The 25379-nt window shown below is 42.3% G+C and overlaps 1 protein-coding gene across 1 annotated transcript; it reads left to right on the top strand.

Annotated features, from left to right (window-relative positions):
• Positions 1–1766: 1766 nt before the first annotated feature.
• On the top strand, positions 1767–23990 carry ENTPD3 (ectonucleoside triphosphate diphosphohydrolase 3). Its single transcript, XM_074849649.1, has 11 exons — positions 1767–1884; positions 2396–2452; positions 5535–5655; positions 11217–11334; positions 14836–14986; positions 15760–15919; positions 18950–19180; positions 19622–19894; positions 19987–20097; positions 20563–20700; positions 23757–23990. Exons 3-11 carry the CDS (start codon positions 5536–5538, stop codon positions 23988–23990), a joined length of 1536 nt encoding a protein of 511 aa, XP_074705750.1. The 5' UTR covers positions 1767–1884; positions 2396–2452; position 5535.
• The last annotated feature ends 1389 nt before the right edge of the window (positions 23991–25379 follow it).

Raw genomic sequence — 25379 nt, 5'->3', positions numbered from 1 at the left:
CACAGACACTGGACAGGCCTGGAGGGGAATCCCGTTTCTAATCAATTTGATTCAGGATCAGTGTTCTGGACTTTGAAAGCAGCTGGGGGATTTTATCGCCCATATCAATTATGTTGCTATCATGGCTTTAGCACAGCAATAAATGTCACAAGAAAAGCAGTTCGTGCAACAGCCCAGCTCTCGGAAATGGTGCAGAAAGAAAAAGAATCTCTTATGTCTGTTTTTATAGAAGTAGATGATATAGAAGGTAGGGTTTTCTTTTGTTGCAAGCATTAAATTTGAGTCACTGACGGAGGTTAATTGTAGGACTGGTTGAAGTGGATATAATGTTTTATTTTTTATTTCAAAATGTTTATGTTTGGTGGTAGCAAAAAGAATACGCTTTTCTGTGGGGTTAGCAACCCAACTCACCTGTCATTTCAAATGAATACCTGAGACAGATTCTGCCCCAGCTGAGCAGACCAATACAATCAGTCAGACTACATGCATTAAACCAAATACCCTTTGATGGAAGAAGACAAAGATGTCACAGGAATGGAAATGATACAGAAGAAAGGAGTTACATGCAACAGACAGGGAATCAGGATGCATGAGAGGCTTTGTGTCCATGTGCTGGCAATAGCTGAACTGATCCACCAAGATCATCATTAAACCAGCTTTAATAATGTATTGTCATCAAAAAGAGGAAATTACCTCCTCTCCCAAAATTAGTAGACTATGAAAGGATGCTCATATGCTCAGAAGGCTGCAGCTGATTCCTTGTTCTCCTTTCTTTATTCAAAGGCCAAAGATACTGTAATTCATCAAGATTATTATGAGAAATCAAAGAGGTGCATTTAGTTTTTTACATGATGTGAATCTGAATCCTAGAACAATAAGCAAATGGTGGCAAAGTGCTTGAAGTGTCTCACTGTGATTCCAGAGCTCATGCCTCTGGCAACCCCATCCTGCAGGCTGTAGGATGATCCTTGGCTGTAGCTGATCACACAAGTCTGACCAGTGACGGGAGCAGGATCTCAGTGACACTGCTTTTATGTATGTTTCTGGGTATGTGCTAGCTCCACTGAAGAGTCCAGGTTTGGCAAGAACTCTGCAAAACTACAAAACAAGTAGTGCCACTACGTTTGAACTTGAATGGAAAGGTAGCCCTGAGACCTGAGGGCTGCTAATTTCTGAGGGTTGAGAAAAGCCCTCCTGAGAAAGCACTTGTTCCTTTTAGAAGAGGCAGTACCATTCTTTCACCCACGGTGTCATCTGTAGGCAAAACCCTTTCTGCCTTTGCTTTGGGAGGGAACTGAGGAGTATGATTTAGGGACAGCCAGCAACATCCCGCTGTATCAGCTGCAGGCAACGCCAGATCCGCGTTTCCGGAGAGAGCAGCTGATGGAGGGGGAGAGGAGGGAGACAGGGCCGCGTTGCGGGAGTTTTTGCACGACCTGCCCCCCCGCTGGCGCCTGTCCAACAGCGGCAGTGCCTGAGGCGGGCTGACGGGCAGGGACTGCGCCCCGGGCCCCCTCCCCGGGCCCTCCTCGCCCGGCGGCGCCCAGCACCCCTCTCTAGGCGCGGCCTCGCCCCGCACCTCCCGCTTCCCCTCCGCATCTCTGGGTGCGGTAACGCCTCGGGTGTGTCGACTCGCCGCAGATCTTCTCCCTCCACTTGAATCAATTCACCCGGATTTTTTAACTGCAAGTTGTTTGGTTGCTTGGGGTTTTTTTAATCTGTTTGGAAATACGGGAGCGGAGGGCGAGCAACCACCGAGTGACTCTCCGCAAACCCCCACCGGGGCGAGAGGCTCTCGCAATCGCCACCTCCCCGCTCCGAGGGTGCACCCCCCGCCTTTTTTCCTTCGCCTGGGACGGAGCGGGGAAGCCGCAGTTTAGGGAGGTAGGTTGGGATGCGGCGCGGGGCTGGCACGGTGCGGGAGGACGGGCGGCAGCCGGGCTGAGGGGCGGCAGCCGGGCTGAGGGGCGGCAGCCCGCCTGAGGGGCCGCTTCCCGCCAACGGCCGCCCCGCGGGGCTGAGGGGTGGGCGCGCGCAGCCGCCGCTGCTGGGGGGGGGAGTGGGGTTGGGGTGTCCCTCTGTCTCTCCGCGGTTTTTTGGGGGGAAAACTTTGTGCGTTCTCGCAAATCATAGTCGTTGTGTGAAGCTTCCTCACCCGGGACGACGGTGAGCTGAGGGAAAGCTCTGAGGTTCAGCCGCTAATTTGGGGTCCATGTGCTTGTTTTTACTTAATTTCTCCTCCGAAGGAAAGCCTGTGAAACCTCCTCACAGGTTTTCATTGTGGGTTTTAAAATGCTGCGGGTGCTAGGGTTTTGGGGCTTTTTTTCAGCATTTGAAAAACATTCAATTGCAGACCACTTCTAAATAAATGCTAATGTGTTTGTATCTCTCGCAGTTGTAGTGTGAAGAAAGATATTTACGGTGCTTGTCTACCCACCCTATGAACAAACAGGTCAGTACCTAAAATAAGAGGGTTTGATGTTTTAGGTAACTTGGGAAAAGAAATTTCAACGTATAATATGCAGTCATTCATACGGATGTGTATTTAACCTAGTTAATCTCAAAATGTTGGTGGCATGAAGAAGTCTAGACTATTTTACTTTGCAGGCAGGAATTCCTTTTGAAATAAGGTGTAGAAAGTGATCCTTCCAATATGCTCCTGTGTGGCCCAGTGTACCTAATTGGATGTGGAAAATACGTATTTATGCTGTTTCTTGCTTCAGGATGATGTTGTTTTAATAATGGAATGCAACTGCTTTTGATATTTTGTTAAAATCTTTTATTGGGCTTTTTGCTGACAATGTTAGTAAGAGTTACTTCTGTTACAACTCTGTTTAAACTGTGGAGTGAATGAACTCATCTCTGGTATCTCTACAGATTTCAGTGAATGAACAAGTATGACTGTACTGCCTGGTATGTGTGTGAGACTTAGATGAGTGTAGCTAACAGTAAATACAGCCCTGTGCTTCTGATCCAGTTATGTGAAATCTTGCAGCATCTTGCACGATTCACATAGTGAAGATGTCAACTGTGTGACAACTTCAAGTGGGCATGGAGTGTAAGGTGTCCTACTGACACAGAGGCTGTTGCTTAAACCAGGATTTACAGATTCTCTGATGAAATTGTCCTGATTGCCAATGGGACAAGATTGTATGAGGAATGTATTAAGAGATCTCCCTTACCCAATATGCTTCCTGTCAAAAAAGATTTTTGAAAAGAGAAATAATCTCTGATAAAGACAAATCCCAATACCAGGGAAACACATGAGAAATGCAACAAACCAAGATTTCAATTTCCATTTTACAAACAGATGCAGCAGAAAATATTTCAGCAGTCGTCATGGGTGTTCTTAAGTGTCACTAGTATAATAGTGGCTATTGCTTTGCTCTTTAGTAATGCTTTTGTTTTTCAAAAAGTCATTTGCCATGAGTGTTTTTTTCTTTGATAATGACTTATTTTTTTCTAGTGCTGAACATCAGTGCTCTGATCCAGGAGTGACTGGTATATATTAGGTCACAAGCAGATAGTTTTCTTTCAGTCACTTTACAGTTACAGCTAACGCTGGGTACAGTTGAAAGATAAAGATTTTTTTCCTCCCCCTAAAGACATTTTATCCAGATGGTTATTCATAAATGTGTAGTTAAAATCTGCTGTCTCTTTTAAAAAACTAATTGATCTGTATAAATGCTTCTAATTAGTATGCCCTGATATCATCCGCAGGTTACAGTGAGAATTCATCTTAGGTGTTAACATATTTTCTAGTAGTAAAAATAAGATTTTATTCTACCATTTATACATAGTGTACATGATGTTTAAATGCCTTAGTATAGTAAAGCAGTGGACAATGGTAAATAAATCATCAGTGTGGCTGGTAATTTTCTCTTAAAACTGGCTGATCATTAAGATAATAAAGCTGTTACCAAGCCAAGAAAGGAAAGTATTGGAAGAGTAGATTGGCAGTAAACAAGTAGCCCATATGGATTTAGAAAAGGGGGCTAAGGAGTGTAAAAAATGACGTTCTGGAAGTGAGATGTGTCAGGCTGAAATGAAGAGTTTCCAAAAGCCAATCTGAGCTAGATTTCACAACAGAAAACAGAAGACAAAGAAGGAAAGCAGCAGCACTGGGCAAAGCTCGGAGTGAAGCTAGTCCCAGAACAAAACAAATAACTTGCTTCTCTTTTGAATGTGAACATAGATGTTGGACCATGGGTGCACAGGCTGAAGAACCCATGGGGTTTAGAAGCATTTGTTCTGCCTTTTCCCTCAGGCCTTTGGCTCTGGTTGGAGCTAAGGAGAAGGCCATGTGTTGCAGGTCCAACAGGGCTGACCCAGCGTGCTGTGGCTATGGACTGTAGACCACCTTTTAGCTCCTGTCCTCAGCACAGACTGGCACTGGCAGTTGCTGAAATGGCAGGGCAGCCCTGAACAGCCACTGGTATACTCTACTGTCAGTATGGGAGATGGGAGTCAGGATAGTTCATGCCAGGCTAACTTGTTATTTCTATGCCAAAATAACTGGTTTCTGCAAATGAGAAAGGCAGGGAAGTTCTTAGTTTTCTGTTCCTCTGACAGTTCTAAGCTTGCCATCTCCCATCAGCCACCTCTTTCCTCCTCAAACCCTGTAGAGCATAAGAATTTTTGATATGGGGATTGTCAGTACTTGGAAGTACCGAAAGGCCTTTTGGAGTGAAGGGCTGTCTGGCCAGGGACATGCAAAAATAAAGGATGAACAGAAATTACACGACACATCTGAATTCTAGAAAACGTTTCTAGAGGAAATGAACATATAAAGAGCCTTATCATCAGCATGCATGTTTTGTGTCACCTTTGGGTTTGTCTAACATAACTACATGTTAATTTACTTAATTTAGTAACTTTTCATTGCAAGATCTGTGAATTAGACGGTATATTTTTATATTTTATGTGTAGTGCAGAGTGATAATAATAGGCTCCACATTAATATGCATGCACACAAACATACTTCATGAACACATCAGCAGTTAGAAGAAAGATGCCCACTTCAATGTTCTTAAAACCTCTTTTGTTTCTTGCTGAAGCAGCCTGTACCTATTATAGACACTGACCTTCTCTCCTTGGCAGAAACATCCAACTGTACTCAGCAGCTGCCAGCATTGTGTCTACATGGCTATGGTTGTGTCTATGTTGTAGGCGTCCATGGGATCCTGAGTGTGCACTAGCCCCAGCCTGCCCATCGCTCTGATTTCCTGAGGCAGTGGGAGATGGTGAGCATGCATCTACATGTAGGCACTGTGGGAAATGAACAGACTGGTGCCTGAGGGTGAAATCTGGCATCATTAGCATGACAATATTGACACACCCCTTCTAGACAATAAAAAGTTAGTGGTAGCAAAACATCAGGCAGTTCTTGAGGAGAACACAGAATTTTCATGTAGAGTAATCTAGTTGACGAGATTTTATGAGGAGTCTCAACTGATGTTCAGGGCTTCCAGCCTTAAGATGGAATCCCTGAATCCTTTCACATTCCTTAAGTGTATCCCTTTTTGTTGTTTCAGGATGCTCACCAGAACCCCAAGTGTTGTTGCCCAAGTGTTCCTTCTTCTAAGCATAGTTCTTGTCATTGCTATTGCAGTAATTCAGATAAATCAGCAACAGATCCTCTCCCCAGGGCTTAAGGTAAGTCTCAGAATGCCTAAGGAAGGAAAACAATGTTTTGAACTGATATTTAATCATGTTCCTTCCAAAACTAATTTTTATGGTGTGATTCAAATGAGCTTACAGCCATAAATTAATGTTTAATCACATCTTCATCATGGGAAAACTGAAGCTGAGAGCAAAAGAGAATTGGTCATGATCACAGAGTCAGTGACAAAGCAGGAAAGGCATTCCTTGATTCCCTGTCTGTGATGCCTATCACACAATATCCTCTCCAAGACTGAGAGGCCAAACAAGGAGAATATGCCACTGCTTTTTTATTTTTGCCAGAGATTGGAAGTAATTTTAAAATCATTTTGAAGTGGGAAATACACAGAGTTTAAATTCTGCCCCCAAGCACAGTTAGGAAGTTTATGCCGAAATCTTTGCAAACTGCTCCTGTGTATCAAAAGCATTTGGGCTGTTAAGTGTGTACTTTATGATTTACCACATGTTGGGACTTGCTGGATATTAACAGAGGCAAAGTAGCTCATGATGAGGGGCAGAGCAAACTAAAAAGACAAGCTGAAATACTCTGGAATTCAGGCTTTGCCTTGTGCTGCTGGAGTACGTGTGCAGATTCTTCAATGAGAGAATTACACATCTGAGGACAAAGCTGTAGAAATTAGCCTTCTAGAGAAGCTGTGCAGTGCAGCATTTTGAGTTCTCTGTTTTTTCCCACAATAGCTACAAGCCTATAAACCTCGTCAGGTCCTTCTTTGAAGTCCTTTTTACCTTTCCCTTTGCATATGTATTTAACTGGATAGTTCACAAACTGATAGCAATAGGCTAATATCGCATTACACTTCATGGGATTATAAATACCTTTGGCTTTGTCAGAATCATTTGGTGGTGTATGAGTCAGACAGTGGGTAAAGCTGTATTCTGATGACAGTTTTATGTGTTTGTGTGGTGTGGCACAGTGTGTGTGTGCTGGGATCTTGCATGGGGCACAGTGTCTCAAGTTTACTCCCTGTTGTGCCCCAAATCTGTGCTTGCAGCAGCCTTACATCCTGCCACTTCTCAGGCAAGGCGAGACTGGACTGACATGTAGGCTGAAGCCACTATCTAAAACACAGCCTGCATGTCACTTGTGTTTGTCATTAATTCAGTTTCACATTCAGAATGAGAGAATTGTCTGCCTTGTTCTTTGAGCAAACATCGGACCCACCTTGACCATCTGGAGCTGGTTTAGATGGGGAGGTCTGCTTCCTGAAACACAACGGCTTCATGGCTGGCTCTGGAGGAAGACTGGCAGTTCCTCTGCTAGGTGCCTTGGCTTTGGATTTCTTTTGGGGCAGTAAGCCTGCCAATGCAGAAAATCCCAGTTAATATGGAGGACCCTATGTTTGATTCCTGAGATGCTGTGTAGTTCTCAGTGAATGATTAACACTCACAAGAAGGAATTCTTCAGGAACAGAAGGAGGGCCTTGGTACACCAGTGTGAAACCCTCCAGTACTTAGTTGATATGATGGAGCCTGGAAATGGCAATCTCCTGAAGTTAGTGGTCGATTAAAATTAAATATGGCAATAACATGATGAAAACACCCACTCTTTGTAAATGTCCTTGTTCTTCTTCTTCTGTCTCTTCTCCATGAAACCAAAATGGCGACTGAAGGATAACTAGAGTTTGTATTATCTGTGGCATAATAGTTCTTTCCCAGGACACATGTTGAGAGTGTCCAGGTTCATTCCTTTGTGAAACAAGAGACAAATTATCTGCTACACCACTGATGTTTTAAAGTGTTGTTGCAAAATTAATATTTTGGTTCCTTGGAGGTTGGGTTATCTGAAGATTCAGCTAGTGATTTGTGAAGGAAGGACCTGTCAATGTGCATGGGGCTGAGGCACTGAAAGAACTCATGACACATTGGCACACGCCGTGAAGTCAGGAGAGTGATGAAGACAGCACAAACATCCTTAGTGACAGACCTGTGAAGAAGTCCAGAATTGTAGATGATGCTAGCTCTGAATGTAAAGAGCTTTTGTACCAGTCAAAAAAATTTGTTTGTCTACTGATGTTTTGTGTGCCCTAAAGAGAAAAAGCCCTCCCTTCATTACTGTGCTTCTTCAATATGCTTCTCCGTGTGCTACAGTTTTCTACACTTAAATTTTGCACATCTCTTTTAGCTCTTAGGAAGTGTTTTGCCTTGTTTGTGGATGTTATACTTGATTAAAAGTAGATCAAACCTATGTAGCTGAACTGAAGGGTGCTTCTAGCATGGATCCACTTTTGTGGCCTCCATCTTCCCTGTAACTGGTTTAGCTTGTTAGCTTCTCGTGGCAGTTTTCCAAAGTGATTGGAAGGCAGGTGAGCCATCCTAACTGTGCCTGCCTTAATGGTTTCTGCATCTGTACATCCTCCTATGGGTATGGTATTCAGGCTGAAAAGGTGATTAATCCTGAGGCTTGTTCTTGGTTCCCTGTTGGGATTACTGCTCTTCAGGCTGTACCTGCAAAGCTATTCATATGAATATCCTTTATCTGTTTGGGCCACAGCCAGATTTGTTGAGCAAGTAGCATGAAACTGCCACTGAACCAGTATAGATAGTTGTCACTCACACAGGTGGCTGTGTGAGCAAGGGGTACTCTCTTGCAAGGGAAGGACAAACAGTTGATAGGACAGCGGTGGTTGTCTCTTTAGTCAGCCCAGTTGCAGTCAAAAAAAAGATGTATGAGTACACCGTTAGAGAAAAAGTCTGTTTTACTGTTACCTTGGTTTTTATTTAGCTTCTGGTGTGTACAGTAGTCATAGTATTCTGCTAGACCCAAGAAGCAAAGCGGTACATTTACTTTATGCTGTAGGCAGCATGGTCACTTCTGTGTTGGAGGTACATTGGGCAACAATAAACCCAAAAATAAGCATTTTCCTTTAAGTCCTCCCTTTCCTCCCTTTCCTCCCTTTCCTCCCTTTCCTCCCTTTCCTCCCTTTCCTCCCTTTCCTCCCTTTCCTCCCTTTCCTCCCTTTCCTCCCTTTCCTCCCTTTCCTCCCTTTCCTCCCTTTCCTCCCTTTCCTCCCTTTCCTCCCTTTCCTCCCTTTCCTCCCTTCCCTCCCTTCCCTCCCTTCCCTCCCTTCCCTCCCTTCCCTCCCTTCCCTCCCTTCCCTCCCTTCCCTCCCTTCCCTCCCTTCCCTCCCTTCCCTCCCTTCCCTCCCTTCCCTCCCTTCCACTGGACTAGAAACCAGAACTCTGAAGCTTTTCTGGGTTAATGTTGCCTCCCTGGCTTGTCCTGACTAATCTAGTCCACTGACTAGATGATGCAGTTGTTGGGTGTTAGGGAATCACCAGGCCTTTATCTCTCTCCACTGGTGTTTGAGTAGAGATGACAGAAATCCTCAGTGGGAAAGTTGAAGTAGAGGCGAAGGGAGGGAGAAAAAGTTGCTCTGTTCTTTAATAGCTGCTAGCCCAGGATAAGGGTTTCCCTGTGCTCTCAGTCCCACACAGTGCATCTCAAAGCAGGAAGGCATTGCTCGTCCTTAAAGGGCAGCCAAAGATGATCTGACTTGCAACCTGGATAGAAATGTAACGTCACTGAAGAATTTTAACTCAACCAGTTTGTCTTAGGCAGCAGGCTGAGACAAGGCATTTAGAATTCTCTCACCCTCTTAAAATGCTGCATCCTCTGTCATTTCTGGCTTTCTAATTAAAGATTAATCTTAGTCCTAACATCTGGCACACCTCTCACTGATCACCACTTCATGAGGCTGCGTGAGCCAGTTCACACAGAGTGAACTCACACCAGTTCTGAGGAGCTTCAAGAGTCACCCTGAAATGGGTCCAAGAGTCCTTTTCAAAAACGAGCATCTCTTTTAAAAGAAACAAGAGGCTGTACAGGAAAATAGGAGGGGGAAGAAAATAAAATTGTGAGTTGCACATTGGTTCAGATAAGTGTACCACTACTCTTTGGGCCTGAAATCTGTTACTTTCAGGAAGGAGGCTGGGAAATGCAGGAGAGGGTGGAAGTAGGTCAAAAAGGCCCACAGTTAGCTGAGGTAAAATACTCCCATTATCTTCCAGCTCTACTTGGGCATGATAGTTAGCTCTAAAAGTAGTTAAGTTTGGCACTTAAAAGTAGCTTATGGTTGGCACTCTGAGCTGACGGAGACTAGATTTAACTAATAACCCTTGAGCAGATTGACCATTACTGTACTATGTGTCTCCAGAGTCCTCATCTCTCTTTCAAGGAGGGGAAATACACTCAAAGTATCTTTGCTAAAGTAGTTACTTGAAGGGAACCTGATGGCATAGTGGTTTGATAGTATCTGTGGAGCCTTTCACCTTTTAGTTGATCAGGGTAAGTATCGTCTGGATAAATATAAATGAAATTTTCATTATCTAACAGTCCTTTAGGAAGCAGACTAGACTGGTATTGCTGGTAGTTCTTTGGGGGCCAGGAGTTTGTGGGATTACTGCGGAAGCTGGGAACTAATGAGGTGTGGAAGCTGAATGGTTTGCCACCTGAAGCAGTGATCTTTCTCGGTCAGACTTGAGGCTCCCTGAGGAGGCAGTGGGATGAAATTTATTGGCCTGCTGCAGGGGCTCTTACTGCTTTGCAGCGAGATGGAGGCTCTCATTTTTCAGTATTGTCAGGCTCCTGGGCATCTGTCTTTTTTAAAAGAAAAAAAGTTGACAGAGAAATGAACCCTACGCTGTGTGATTCTTGCCAGTTACATGACTTTGGAAGGTTGGGGGGCAGCTAAACATACTTTCATGGATCATAAAGAAGATGAGCAAAATTGCAGTTTTCTTCCCTTCATGCAGTTTGCCTTCCCAGTTGCTACAGTTTTCTGCTGCCATAAAAGATGGGAAAGGGGGAAAGACTGGTCTGGTGAGCAGTGGAACAGGATGGAGAAACCTGGGCCTTAATCGCACAGAGTCCAATTGACCTGGGGCAAGTCACTTAAATATTTCTCATTTGTTTCATAAATAAACAAGGGGTAATATTGATTCCCTCTTTGCTGTCTCACACTCTGCCACAGCCTGTTTTCAGTGGCAAACTCTCAGGTGGACTGCCTAAACCACTCAAAGGGAGAGGTTTATGGGCAATTAGAAGAGAACCAGACTTGTTACATCATTCTGACTGTGGACTATTATGTACTTTACCTCTTTGCTCGTAGCTTTATGGATCCCTTGTGCATCCTTGAATCTAAAGCCTGTGCTTAGGTATCAAACCCTTCTATGTCCAGGGAGTATAGCTGGGGTAATGGGAAATGAACTCGCTGCAAAATCAGGTCCTAACACAGTGTTATCTATGTGTCAGTGTGGATTTTGAACCTGATGCTGAAAAGAGATGAGCATTCTCCATCCCCACTGAAATCATTATTGAAGATATTTAGTAAGTTCTTTGTTTTGCAGCCAGATTCATTCTGTGCTTGGCTGTTGGATTCGTGCCTAAGTGCCTAACACTAGAATTAATCTCTCTTGTAAATATACTGTGCATACATTTTCTAAAGTGTTGATGGTGCAGAGAAGTACAGCTGTGTATGGGCCTTTAAGCGTCACTTTTTGTTTCTTGATCTAGTGTGGGGTTTTTTTCTCCCCAGTATGGAATAGTCCTTGATGCTGGATCCTCTCGGACTACAGTCTATGTCTATGAATGGCCAGCAGAAAAAGAAAATGACACGGGAGTCGTAAGCCAAACCTTCAAGTGCAATGTGAAAGGTGAGCTCAAATGGAAGTTCCTTATTTCTTTCAAGCCTCCAAGAAGAGGATATCTGAAAGCTTATACTGTGTTGTTTTTTTGTTTTTTTTTTTTTTTTTTCTGCTGTGTTCCCTTTTCAGTGCTGGGGAGCGAGAACTGTTAAGATGGTGTCTATATCTGTCAGTATCAGTCCTACTCCTACTGATAGAGCAGACTGTTCTAATCTGCAATGGAGAGAGGAAATTGTAGCTAAACTTGATTTACTCCACTGCAGTGCATGATTGGTGCAGACAGAATTCAATGTACAGCGAATCAGGCCCTGTAAATGTTTAGGCCTTGGGCCCTGAAATAAATTCTTTTAAAAGGAAAGTATAAAATATATTTAAAAATAGCTCAGAATAAAAAGTCTTTGATGTTATCCATTAACTTTGATGGAGGCAAAAATGAGTGTCAGCTATGCTATAGGAGTTTGACAAATTAGTTTTTATTTTCCAGACATCTTAGAGATGTTTAAAAAAATTTCTGCTGTTTGAGTCAGGATTCCTAGAGAAACAAGGCTTGCGTGGTTCATCTGGGATTAGAGGCAACTGAGGGGAAGTTATGAAAGGCATGCAGAGGGTGAACAGGAGGAGCTTCTCCATACTACAGAACTAGGAAGTGTCTAATAAAATTATCAAGTAAAACAGCTAAATTGCAGAACTGTTTCTGACAAGATGTCATAGTTGTACCAGATATGCAGTTCTGGCCTTTGGCTCAGGAAGACCTGTAGTTGTGCACTGCTAGAAGGTGTCCCACAAAAAGTACCACTGGCTACCTGCCTTGTCTTTTGTCTGAAGTTTTGCATTGATTTATCTCAGAGAGGATGCAGACTAGACTGACTTTTGCTTATACTCCTGTATGGTTAAGTATATGTTTTAATAGCTTGTTGTGGATTCCTTCATAACAGCTTTTGAATCTCTTAGTCAACTTCAGTGACATTTGACTAAGCTTTCAAAGATACCCAAATTCCACACATTCTATGAAGACAGGTGGCCAGGCAGGGGAGAGAAATTCACATTATTAAACTAGCTAGTCCATAAGGGGTTTCTGCAGGAAGCTAAACTTCGTAAATTCTGCTACTCTGAGTTAAATGAGCTTTAGATTATCCTCTAAGATACTGCCTTCAGCAATACTGCTTTGTTAAGTGTACTGGTTTGTGTTTGCAAGTTAGGTAAGTAGAGAAGGTGGGGCAACTCAGGAGGTCTTGGTGCAGATTTTGTTGATCTCTGATAATAACTGTGGTGTTCAAAGAGAATTTTTCCCTTTCCTGCTCTCTCAGTCATGATCATGCAAAATCCTGCATCCCTCTTTGTGTCTGGAAATAGATGCCAGAGATGTAACCATAGAGGTCCATGAGTAACTAGGAGATGAGTAGAAGGCAATGGTTTCTTAAGAGCACCAACATTTCTATCTTCAGTGTTAAATATATGTGTGGACATTCTTAGCAATTTTAGAACAAGGAAAGGAAAGCAACTGTAACGTGCACAGAAGTAATACACTGTCATGTGCCTGATGATGTGTCCTTACAGACTGCAGGAATGGCAGCCAGCCTGCCGAGGTGGGGGGGTACGCTCTGCTGGCTCATGTCCTGACTCGTTAGGAACGTTGCCTTTAGGAATCCTGGTGTATCAAAAATGCACAGAGAAACTGCATTATTCTTCTTGGAAAATGACAGACAAGTACTTTGTGAATTTGTTTTAATTGGTTTAGATTTTGTTTTATGTCCAGGGAATATAAAAAATTGCAAAACAGAGGAGTCCAAATTACTGTGAACTGTTCAGGTCTAGAGAACCCTTAACCATGTTCAACCAAAGTACTCATCCTCCAATCTACAAAATCACTAGGGTTCCCTGCTCCAGTCTTGGGTGACTGCGCTGGAGGAGAGTGGGCTCGTGGGAGAGGTCCCCAACCAAGCTGTGGGGGGCAGCCTTGAGCACTTAAACTGGGGGATGGGTCTGGCCATACTGAGAGGCAGACTTTCACATACCTATTAAACTTGAAAGTCAAATGATCAACTGATCTGTAACTTCCGTGGTGGTTTTATAATTTTATTTCTGCCTTTATTAGGTACCTCTGCCTCTGTGTATACAAGCCATCCCCAAATCAAAACCCTTTCTATATAGTGCAGTTAATCTGTCCTGGTCAGGCTCTAAGCATCCGCAAAGCAGGCAGCTGTTCAGAAGAAAATGGTCGCTGCCTTGTGACCTGCCCTGTCTGAACACCAGGAGATAGAGGTTGCTGCAGCGGAGGGAGTGTGAGGCAGCAGCAGTTGCTGAGGACAGAAAACAGCAGTTGCTGCAATTTCCACTAGTAACAGCTGTTCTTCCAGCCTCAAGCCTGCCTGTGCTAGACTTAAGACTTTTAGAAAGTCTTATTCCAAACCAGGGCTGTGAACAGCTAATGATGACATGGTAGTGTTTAAGTTCATACTGTGGAAAAGGGAGTGGTGGAGTGTGGAGTCTGTTTCTTCTGTTTTTATCAATGCAATGTGGATGAACATAAATGGTTTCTCATTTTAACTCTGCAAGAGCCGCCTTTTGCTTAGCTTGGGATCAAGTTGTGAGAGAGATGGCTGTTACAGGAGAACTAGATGGAGTTCTGGCAGAGTTGTTCTCTGTGAGGCTTCATGGGATTGCCTGGATTTCTCCCTGTGTGACTTCCTCAGCTAGGGAATTTGAGTAAGGAATGTTTATATTCACACCCAACTTGAGCCTGAACAAGTTGAGGTCCTGCTGGTCCTTGGAGTGTTGAGCAAGGGAGGAAAGACTTTGATGTTAATTATTCAAATAGTTATGCCTTATGCAGCATGGTGTAACTCTCATTCCTGTTATTTTAAGGCTTTGGAAATTTGGAAAGCTGTGAAATACTTAGTAGTTCATGCACCAGCCTAGACTTGGACCTCTGTTACTTCAAGAGACATTTGTATGCATCTTGAAATTTCACCAGCAATTCCTTGCAGAAGCTTCTTTACTTTCTTTTCAGTTGAGAGCAGAGAGCTGTAGAGGTGCCATGGTATCCACAACAGTTGTGGCAAACCAGATGGGAAATCTTTGTCTTGGGTTGTGGAAGGAGGGATTTTCTATACTTTAGCAGATCAGAGAAATCTTATATCCATTAGAAATGCTATTTTCTACAGTATCTGTCATGAGTAAACCTATTTTCTTCATGAATATAGCATTGCTGTCTTTGTGTTGTTATGTGGTTATACTGTGTATCTTACTCTAGGTATGATACTATAGCTGTATATGTACACACAAGGAAATACAGGTGAGCAGATTGCAAATATCTTCTCTGTCTCACACAGCTGAGACAGTCCCTACATTGTTTACTTCTTAAGCACTTGTAGTTTTCAACCATCCTATCCTTGTTTGTAATTACAGGAGGGAAGGGGGAAATCTCTTTCTCTTAACACCTGTTTGCTAATTGGGCTAATTTGCAGTTGGCAAAGCAGAATGAAATCAATCTACTTGTTCTCTTTTAAGGCCCTGGTATCTCTAGCTATGAGAGTAACCCTGGAGCTCTTGTTAAACCCTTTGATGACTGTCTGAATAAAGTCAAGGAGAGAATACCAGTTCATCTGCATAAAAACACTTCTGTTTATCTGGGGGCTACAGCTGGCATGAGACTACTGAGGTATGGCAGAAACTTTAACTCCTCTGTATGCATACTAGCATAGCAGTCTTTGAAAACAGAATGTGAAAAATGTACTGGATGCATTTTTGTCCATTGGAAACTGGCCATCTCAAAAGGAAATGGGGCCCAGCCAATTTAATTTAATTAACCTTTTTGATAGGGAAAGCAGGGCTGTATAAAAATCCTCTGTTATGCTATATTGAAAAGAAATGCTCGCTTTATTCTGGAGAAGGCAAGAGTTTAATTTTCTCTTCCACATCTGTCTTAAAATTCAGTGTTATATAAACAGATAATGTTTGTGCTTATCCGTGGGCAGCAAAGGCAGATTAAAGCTAGACACTGCAGAGTTTTCTGAGTGTGAATGTGGTGTAATGTGGCTTTTGGGGTCTGTCTGTGGCTTTAGCCCTAGCACAAACTGGCTTTTTGTATTTGTTCTGTGGCTAAACAGAGTGGGAAGAAAGGCTCCAGGACTGTTTTAACCAGCAGCTCTCATATAAGCCCTCAGTTTACTAAAAAGAAAAGTATATGTAAGAAACAAGGCACCCATGCACTTGTATGATAAAGAGTGAAGTTTGTACATAGTGGGGGAGTTCCTTGCTGAAGCAATGCTGGATACTTTGCTGTTCCCTGTCATAAGCTTCCCCTTTAGGGAAACCACGTCTGTTTCTTTATTAGGTGATTGTAGGAGATTTCTTGAATTGCTAGTCAGTGAACAATAAATATGAAATTGCCTTTCCAGATGCTCAGTGTCTCATGTTTTGTGAATTGCTTAGGTTGCAAAATGAAACGGCAGCCAATGAAGTCCTTGCAAGCATTCAAAGCTACTTCAGAGCACAACCTTTTGAATTTAGGGGTGCTCAAATCATAACTGGGCAAGAGGAAGGGGTGTATGGATGGATAACGGCCAACTATTTAATGGGCAATTTCTTAGAGGTGTGTGGAAAAAAATGCATGCTTTTCTTTTCACTGTTTCTCTCTTATAAATGAGAAGTTTGAGAGGACATGCCTGTTAAAACATCATAGCTATAACTTTCATTTTGCACTGAAACATGTAATGGTATTTTTGTGGCAGTAATAGAACAAAGCAAGCATAAATCAAAGAATATGATGTTACAAGAATGTGATATGGCAAAGGTAAAATTGTTGACCCGTGAAACAGGGCTCTTACCTAAATGGTATCAGATGCCTTACCTAGAAACAGAAGTTGCATTGCTCTTAAATGCATTAGTATGTTAAGTGTGACAGTGGTGCCAACTAAAGATGTTTTCTTCTGCTTTTCTGTGACTTCCTCAGGTGATTGCTGTCCCTGCAGCTTCTACTGGTGAAGGATCTGCACAGCTTAGGGGTCTCCAAATTGTTTGGCAGTGTTGGCTCTCTTGTCTTAAGCAGACAAGACTGAAGTAGTGAAAGTGGTTAAGTTGATGCGGCCAAATGTGCCTCAGCTGAGCCAGAAGTCACTTATATACACTCATTTGATACTGCTGAAAAGCTGCAGGCTATGAGCAGTGGGCTGTGATACCAACTATCTTGTGCAGACGAAGTGATACCAATATAAAGATACTTATCCTGTCCTTGAACTCAGAAATAGGGTCAGGCAGGAGCCTCAGAGTGAGTCAAATGTATTAGAAGGTCCCTTTTTATATAGAGATACTCAGTATAATTTCATTCCTGGTAAAAGCTGTACCAAGATGATCAGAAACTGCTCATCTGCGTTCATGTCAGCAGTGTGCTGCCCTTAGCATTAAGTGCACTTCTTCCAGATAGTCTTGCTAGATTGAAAGAAATTTCAGCCAAACCCCTGAGTATTGTTAGCTGTCCTAGTTGGATGGTTCCTGTTAAATCCTGGCAATTAATAAGCAGGGATTAGTTGTGGGTGATCTGAATGATAGCTCATGGTGAATGTGTTACTGACTCTAGCAAAATTAAGAAAAACAGTGTTGGAATCGCATGTTCTGGAAGAGTTTTTCTTGTTGTGTGCATTTCATGCAACAAAAACGACATCATGAACTTCAGCGTGATGTCAGTCTTCTAGCATGTGGTAGTTTAAGCCCAGAGGGCAGCAAAGCAGCCTTGCTCACTCCTTCTCCCTCAGGGATGGGGAGGAGAAAATAAAACAAAAGACTCGGTGATCGAGACAAGGGGGGGGGAATGACTCACTCATTATGGTCATGGGCAAAAGGCAGACTTGACTGGTGAAGAAAAAGAACACCAATTTAATTTGAACACGACCACTTAATTTTCTAAACAGAGTAGGGCAGTGAGAAATACCATATCTTAAGAACACCTTCCCCCCACCCCTCCCTTTCTTTCTGGGCTCAGCTTTGCTCCTGATTTCTCTACCTTCTCCCACCCAGCAGTGCAGGGGGGCAGGGAATGGGGGTTGTGGTCAGGTCATCACTGTTGTTTCTGCTTCTCCTTCCTCCTTGGAGGGAGGATTCCTTGCGCTCTTCCCCTGCTCCAGCGTGGGGTCCCTCTCACGGGACACAGTCCTCCATGAACTTCCTCCAACATGAGTCCTTCCCATGGGCTGCAGCTCTTCACAAACTGCTCCAAGATGGGTCCCTCCCACAGGCTGCCGTCCTCCCAGCAACAAACTACAACAGCGGGGGCTTCCCTCAGGTTTATGGCCTTCTTCAGGCACAGCCATCTCTGCTCTTGTGTGGGGTCCTGATGGGCTGCAGGTCAGCATCTGCTCCACCGATGACCTCCATGGGCTGCAGGGGCACAGGCTGCCCTCTCACCATGGGCTGCAGGGGGGTCTCTGCTCCAGCGCACCTCCCCACCCCCTCCTCTCTTCCACTCACCTCAGTGTCTGCATAGGTATCTCCCTCACAGCCCTCCTTCTCCTAGGTTCCCCTTCTTAAATATGTTATCACAGAGGCACAACCACCATTGCTAATTGGCTCAGCCTTGGCCAGAGGTGGGTCTGACTTGGAGCTGGGAAGCTTTGAGAAGCTTCTTACAGGAGCCACCTCTGTAGCCCCCTCCCCTGTTACCAAAAACCCGCCACTCACAAGCCCAACACGCATGTGAATTTTAACAATCCAAATATCAAATTCCATATGGCAGATTCATAAGGACTACAAAACGCTGTGAAGCCAGTTTAGTATAGAGAGTTGTGTGAAGATCTTCATGTTAGAATATCACTAGTAGGAGAGAGAAATTTTCACTGTTTTTGTGACAGTGGGCTAGGAGTCAAATTCTTCTAGGGGCTGTTAATGGGAATCTTTCACTGTAGAATTTTCTTGTGAGTATATTTACTAGCCCATAAAGTTTCTCTTCCCTTCTTATGTATACGTTCATATCATCATGCTCAGTAAATAATACTACAGTAAATATCGAGATAGATAGTCATACAAAATCTATATTTTGCACTGTGACTATGCACATCAAACACAGAATTTGGGGGATGTTTTGGGTAATAGGGAAAAATGCCAGCTGAATAGATCAGATTTATTGCCACTGCAGTTTCAGCGAAGGAAATGTGCAGATTAGGGAGCTTTCATTCGACTTTTCTGTGTTTTTCACTCTCCTTTCCTGTGTGATCTCTTAATATTCTATTCCTTTAATAATTCTTCTTGCCTTGAAACAAGCAAATCTCCATGCTATTTCCATCCAGATTTGTTCAAGATCTCATGGGTATCTGGACTTCAATTCCCTGCATTCTAGTACAGATACTGATCTGGCTAGTCCTGGGCTTTGATCATTGTGCTGTCCTCTGAGTTGAAAGCTAGACTGCATTCCATTTTCCATCTTTCAAGATTATTTTGCTTTGTAAAAGTACAACCCTCTTATGTAAAAAACATCTGCATGTTTTCCTTGGAGCTAAGATTTTTTTGAAAGGGTGCAGGATAAAGCCGGGGGGCGGGGGATCTCAAAAAGTTACGTAAAGAGTAGAAAAGCTTGAAGGGAGACCAAGCAGATGATATTTCTAATTGGCCTTGTTTTTATTTTTACATGTAGAGAAACCTTTGGAGGACATGGGTCCATCCTTATGGAAAAGAAACTATGGGTGCACTGGACCTTGGAGGAGCTTCCACTCAAATTTCATTTATCTCAGAGGAGCCTCAGGAGAACTTCAATAGCACCTTGCAAGTGAAGTTGTATGGTTACAACTACAATGTCTACACTCACAGCTTCCAGTGCTATGGGAGAGATGAAGCTGAGAAAAGGCTTTTAGCATTGCTGCTTCAGGTCCGTTTCAGGTTCTTTGCTATGTTGCTCTTGCAGGTGTTCAGTAATTGTCTGAGCAGGTTCTTAGGCTTGTGTTCGCTTCCCTTTGGTGGAGTTTGGAGACCCTAATAAGAGCTCTGTTGTGCTTAGCTGTGGGCAAACACACTTAGGTTTTATACATAGATCTTCATATTTGTTAAAAATTGGTGAGTTTTGTACCATTTGACAAGAAGGCCCAACTAGTCCTGTAAGCCTTTTGCTGATCTTGCCAGTGATTTTTGAGAAAGGAGTTCCAATGAATTACAACAATCAGCAATGTTGTACTGATCAGCCATGGCAGAGAGAGAACAAAAATACATGCATATGTGGTTTAGAAAGATTCTCGTAGTCAATGTCAAATTAGGTCTTTCTTGTGTTTGAGTAGCCTTTATTGTTTGGGTTTTTTTGTTTGTTTTTTTCCAGAAATCAAACACCAGTTCCAATGTAGGTAATCCATGTTACCCTCAGAATTACAATACTGCGTTAGCGATGAAGTACTTCTCTGGCAGCCTTTGTACACAGTCTCTGAGACCAGCAAATTACTACCCAAACCAGCTTGTGAACTTCCATGGAACAGGAGACCCAGGTCTGTGCCAGGAGATGGTTTCCTTATTGTTTAACTTCACTGCTTGCAGAGATGGAGAAGACTGTCCATTTAATGGAATACATCGGCCAAAAGTTAAAGGGAATTTTGTGGTAGGTTTGCAAACACAGCATTTCGAGCTTTCTTGCTTTTGATTTCTGTAGTTCTGAAAGTAACAGACCTGTCATCTACTCCTTTTCTATAGGCTTTCTCAGGATTCTACTATACCATTAATGCTTTGAATTTATCTGGGCACTTTTCCCTAGCTGACTTCAATTCAAGTATGTGGTTTTTCTGTTCACAGAGCTGGGCACAGGTAAGTGGGTTGTTTGGATTTTATTTTTTTATTTTTTATTTTGTATCTGTAAAAGGGAGATATAAAAAGAACATGGACTGGGCAAGTATTCAGAACTCTTCAGAAGTCTGTATCAACCTCAACATTTGTTTCCCCACTGTGCTTCAAACCATGTAGTATTTCTAGCATGCTAGGTTTTGAAATTCCATTCCACAGATATAACCATGCTGTAAAGATAGCATATAAAATTTAGGAACCATAACATTATCAATCTTTTATCTGCAGTTTTATTTTTATTTTAATTTTTTACCACATAAGCTATATCACTGTCAGGGTCTTTCTTTTTCTAAATCTCTGTATCTAGTCCACAATTTTGTTTCTGAAAAATGCTAATAAATTCTAAGTAGAATCCAAAGTAGTCTCTAGTTAAAAAACAAAAGCATTTTTTCATAATTTACATGTTTTTAAAAATCTTTTTGCTTTCAGCTCCAGTTTATGCTGCCTAAATTTGAAGAAATATATGCTAGATCCTACTGTTTTTCAGCCAGTTTCATTTATTACTTGCTTGTACATGGTTACAACTTTGATGCAGAAACTTGGCCACAGATACATTTTCAAAAGGAGGTGAGTAATAATTATTTCCTCCTACTGTTATTTTAATCCAAAGAAGTTTAGGAGGAGACAGAAGATGCAGCAGCCTACAAAAATGTATAACGGCTGTAAACAGCCTTTGTAAATGACTGTCAAATCTTTGGTATAAGACAAAGCCACTTTTCCAGCCTCAGTAGCAATTTCAGCCTTGTTCCAGAGGCTGCAGCATTACTTGGAGATGCTGCCTAGATTCTTTTAAAGAGCTTTAAGAAAGGATCAAATAATTGTGTTTTAAACCTTGCCCAGTTTGTTGAAGTAGTGGCAGTGATCTGACTGAAACACCTCACCAGTCAAGGTCAGTTTGAGCTAACTCTGCTAAGTTGGATAGGAGAAATCCCACTCTTCTGTCTGCTGGCAGATCCTTGGGGGAACCAGCAGAGCTGGTTTGTAGTCAGTGAGTGGTGTTGAAGCAACTAGGGCAGTTTTCATCCTCAGCTGGCCGTAATCTGGTTCTCTGAAATAAGAATGTATATTGATGGGGTATTGGCTTTCAGTTGGCAGAGAGAGAAGGCTTACAACATTTGTGTAATAGCTGCATTCCTCTCTTCCCTGACCTCAGTTTTTCTCCTAAAAAATAGAGTGCTTGGAACAAACTTGTATATGTCCTTTCTAAAGCTACTGCTAAGAAATCTTTGCTTTCAAATCAGAAGGGATGGCAACTTATCTAAGCTTGGCTGTTACATCAAGAAGTGTGGTCCCCACAGTGCTCTGACTCCATCTTTTCCTCTCTGCTACCGTACAGAGCCTTATTCTAAAACCTTGTCCCAGACCATCTTTTAATCTCTGTACAGTCTGGATATGCTTCAGCACCTGCATGCAAAACCAACAAAAGAATAGGTTGTAGATCTTCACGAAGTATTCTTAAATGCAGGGTATGCTGGCAAGCTGTGAATTGGAAATTGTAAGCAATGTTTTCTGAACAGTTGTATCTGTTACTGGTGCACTAAGGAATCAATCAGGATTTTCTTGCCTTATTTTGTCCTCTGGTGGAGAACCATTAGCAGCTCTGGAGGAGTGTCCAGAGTTTAGCTCTTCTACCAGGAAATCAGCAGAGAGCTTACTTTGGGATGTTAATCTGGGCCTGGTGGGGGATGGATTCATCTCAGAATTTAAATATATCTTGTATTGTCCCCAGCAGATGGGAGCAACCAAACACAGCAACATTTTTCTGTATTTAGCCAAGACTATAAAAATACTGAGCAAAATAAAAACCCAAAAGGCTTATTTGAAATTAACACTTTGTTACCTAGGTTTTACACTAGGGTAATCATGAAACTCCAAAAGGAAAAACTACATTCTCTTAAATAGATCTGCCCCTACTAAAATAACGAGACCTAATGTTAACTGTTCAGCTAAGCTGCCCTAGAGATAACAGCACGGTTTCTCCAAGAGTGGAGGGTGGATTTTTTTTTGCCTGTGCTAGGAGCATATTTCCTTTTAATTAATGAAAAGAACCTTAATCCAATGCTAAGATCTGGGCGAGATCTAGAGCTGGATGATTTGCAAATGTTCTAAACCTCAAAATGAGTTTTTCCCCCCTCTCGGCAATGAAAAACTATCTTTATCCATCTTACCTCTTTGCTCACCTGTCATATTCCAGTTTGGGTTGCTGTAGCTTTCTTTTTATCAGTTAAACAAAAGATATTAAGATATACATAACTACAAAAAGGACCAAATATTATAGGCTCTTGTGGCCTCCTACAATCAGTAGCTGACTGCTTAAAACTGTTCATTAAAGACATTCATTCATTTATTAAAGTTCATCCCTCAACTTCATCATGATGCTTTTTATACAAGAATAACCAAAGAGGTTTGGTTTCCCAAATTTGCTTTCCCAAATTTAAGCAAACTACCTATGGGCAGCCATTCAGACAAACTCGTCTCTGTAGCTGCAGAGTGAGATGGCCTGTAATAAAGATGGAAAGCCAAATGAGTTTGGGAGAGCTGGCTGTTGTAGAAGAGCACAACTTCAGCTTTGTCTGTCCTGTAGTATACCCTAGAACTACCTGGAGTGATTTGAAGGTGGTGCAGGCCCTTTGAAAAAGAAAGCAATCTATGCTATAGTGCAAACCAAATACATATCTTGTAGCTGGCCCTCTAGGCTAGCCCTTGTTTAATGAGTTCTACTGACACCTCTTCAAATGCCTTATTTTTTCACTCTTAACAACAGATTTTTTTTTTAAGTTGTAGTTTGATTTGTAGAAGGCAGTGATGTGTACTTACATGTTTTATATAAATAGGCAAACCATTATTGGAGCCTGGATATGTGGGAAGAGGACAAGGGATGCTCTGTCCTCACCCTTTGATCCTGTGCTTGTCAAGTGGCAGGATGATGATTTAATGAAAAAGACAGTGGAAAACTGAAACTCTTGCTCAAGTTAGAAGTGGGGAAAGAGAGCAAAATGGGAGGACCATGGAGCGAATACAAACATAACCCCTTTGCTTTTGTTTCACCTGTTCCTAAGTAGTTTTCCACTTATGTTTATTTTTTAAATGGAAGAGCCTAGTGCTGGTTCATTTGCAGGCAAAAAACGAATCATGAAACAAAAGATGATGAATGGAGTTGCTGCTTTGGGGAGGCCTCCTCTTTGTCTGTGTCAGTGGGATTCTTTGTGGGGTTTTTTGTTTGCTTGAACTAAATAACATTTTAGGATTTGGCTAAGATGAGGGTCTAATTCTAGGAATTAGCACAGTAGTGCTGATTTTATTTTTTTTTTAAAGTGTGTTTCTTGCACAGAAAATCCCCTAACTGGCTGTCTGTATATGTACTACACATCCTTATAGCCATCCATCTAATGCCTGTATCTCACTTCTTTACCCCAATTTACTGACCAATTTTAGTAGCATCCTCTGAAACTACAAAAAAAAGGGTAATTTAAAATGATTCTGTATCTTCTTTGCATGCTCCGCTAAAGTTTTCTCTTTGCTAATTTAAAGAGCAGTTGCCAGTATCAGCAGTTGAACTTTTGGAACCTCTTTTCTTTGACTGGGAAGTCCATGGGAATAGGACTCTTCTGTCTTTATTTCAGGTTGGTAACAGCAGTATAGCATGGTCACTTGGTTACATGTTAAGCCTCACGAACATGATTCCAGCAGAAGGCAAGCTGATCCAAGTACCTCTGAAACCTTCTTTATTCGCTGGGCTCCTCATCTTCCTCACAGCTACGGCATTGTTGTGTCTTCTCTTCCTTGTTTACTTGTGTATTGTTTCACGTAATCGGAAGAACATCAGTCGTGTTGAACATGTATTTATTCCAGAATGAATGAACTTCACTGAAGACAAAACAAAAATTATATAGTGCTATTAAGTAGGACTTTATTTTTGAAAAATGGAGGACGAAATAAAGACAGGCAAAAAGACTTCAGGATCAGAAGCATGTAAAGAGAAGAGACACAAAGGAATCTTTAATATGTTGAATTGGAATGTTTTTGAAATATTTTGGTAATTGTGTCCATACAACCAGTTTGTCCAGTGTGCAGCAGAGAAAACATGGACAGATATGTCACTTTGCTTGGTAAGGGATTAATAGGCTTTTCCTACCAGGTACGTATTATTTATTTGTTCATTAACTATGCGCTAACTGGTAAACTCAAGTGGTGATGGATTTGATCATGGTGGAGGTTGTTTAAATAAAATTAAACAAGTCAGTAGGAATTGTAGGAGGCAGGAACATGGTAGATGTTCTTGTGTGCAGTGCTGACACTAAAAGCCCGCAAATAATTTGATTTCTGAAACTGGAACAAGCACTGGGTAATGACAGGAACTGAGAGGAACGGCTGGGATAGAATTGCTTGTATTGCTGTTCCAAACTGATTGATCCCCACCACATAAAGGTGTAATAAACTACCAACACCTCTCAGGACTTTCAAGCCTTTCTAAAACAGCTGTATCTTTTGGTACTATGGAGATCTTGGAATGCCTCTGCTATGGTACGTAAGATTTGCTTTGAAGGTGGAACAAAATGCTTTCATACTTTAGTAACTGAAACTAAATTTGAATGTCTCATAGTTACCTCCAGAACCCACTAGAGTTTTCAGTGTCCTTTTCTCTAACTTTCACAGAAACACTTCCTGTAGGTTCTCATACTGAAACACTGACTTGTATTCCCCACGTATTGTCGCTCTCGGACAGTGGCAGTCAGTACTGACCTCTCATGTACATATTATTTCAACTGTCTGGATAGAGTCTCAGACCTGGGACCTTCTGAAGCATTAACATGTTAAGCCCTTCATTCAAGGCCAGGAAGAACAGGAGCCAGTCTGCAGGCCAGCAGAACACCCTTTCTGTAGTGGGTTCGGGAACACATTGCTGGAGCTGCAGCCATGGCTGTAATGCCTTTCCGCTGTCCTGGCCTCAGTGTTCCTTCAGCAGCACTGGGATCTACCTAGCAGATGCTTCTGTCAAATGCATTAACTCCAGAGCTTTCCTGGAAGTGCTGCTGCCTTCATGCTCCAAAGAGCTGACTTCCTTGAAAGCCCAGGCATTCTTCACCAAACCTCTCATTCCCTTAAATTGTAAGACTACAATTTTACCCACTGCTCAAGGAGTGTCCCTTTTACCTGCCTGTCTTTTGTATAGCTTTGGTCTTCAGCTGACTTCTAAAATAAGCCTTGAAATAACCCTGCCACATCATCTGCCATCTCTTCCCTTT

The sequence above is a fragment of the Strix aluco genome, chromosome 1 (genome assembly GCF_031877795.1).
Source record: "Strix aluco isolate bStrAlu1 chromosome 1, bStrAlu1.hap1, whole genome shotgun sequence".
Classification (NCBI taxonomy): Eukaryota; Metazoa; Chordata; class Aves; order Strigiformes; family Strigidae; genus Strix; species Strix aluco.
The sequence above is the reverse complement of the archived record's forward strand: the minus strand, read 5'-3'. Positions and strand labels throughout refer to the sequence as shown.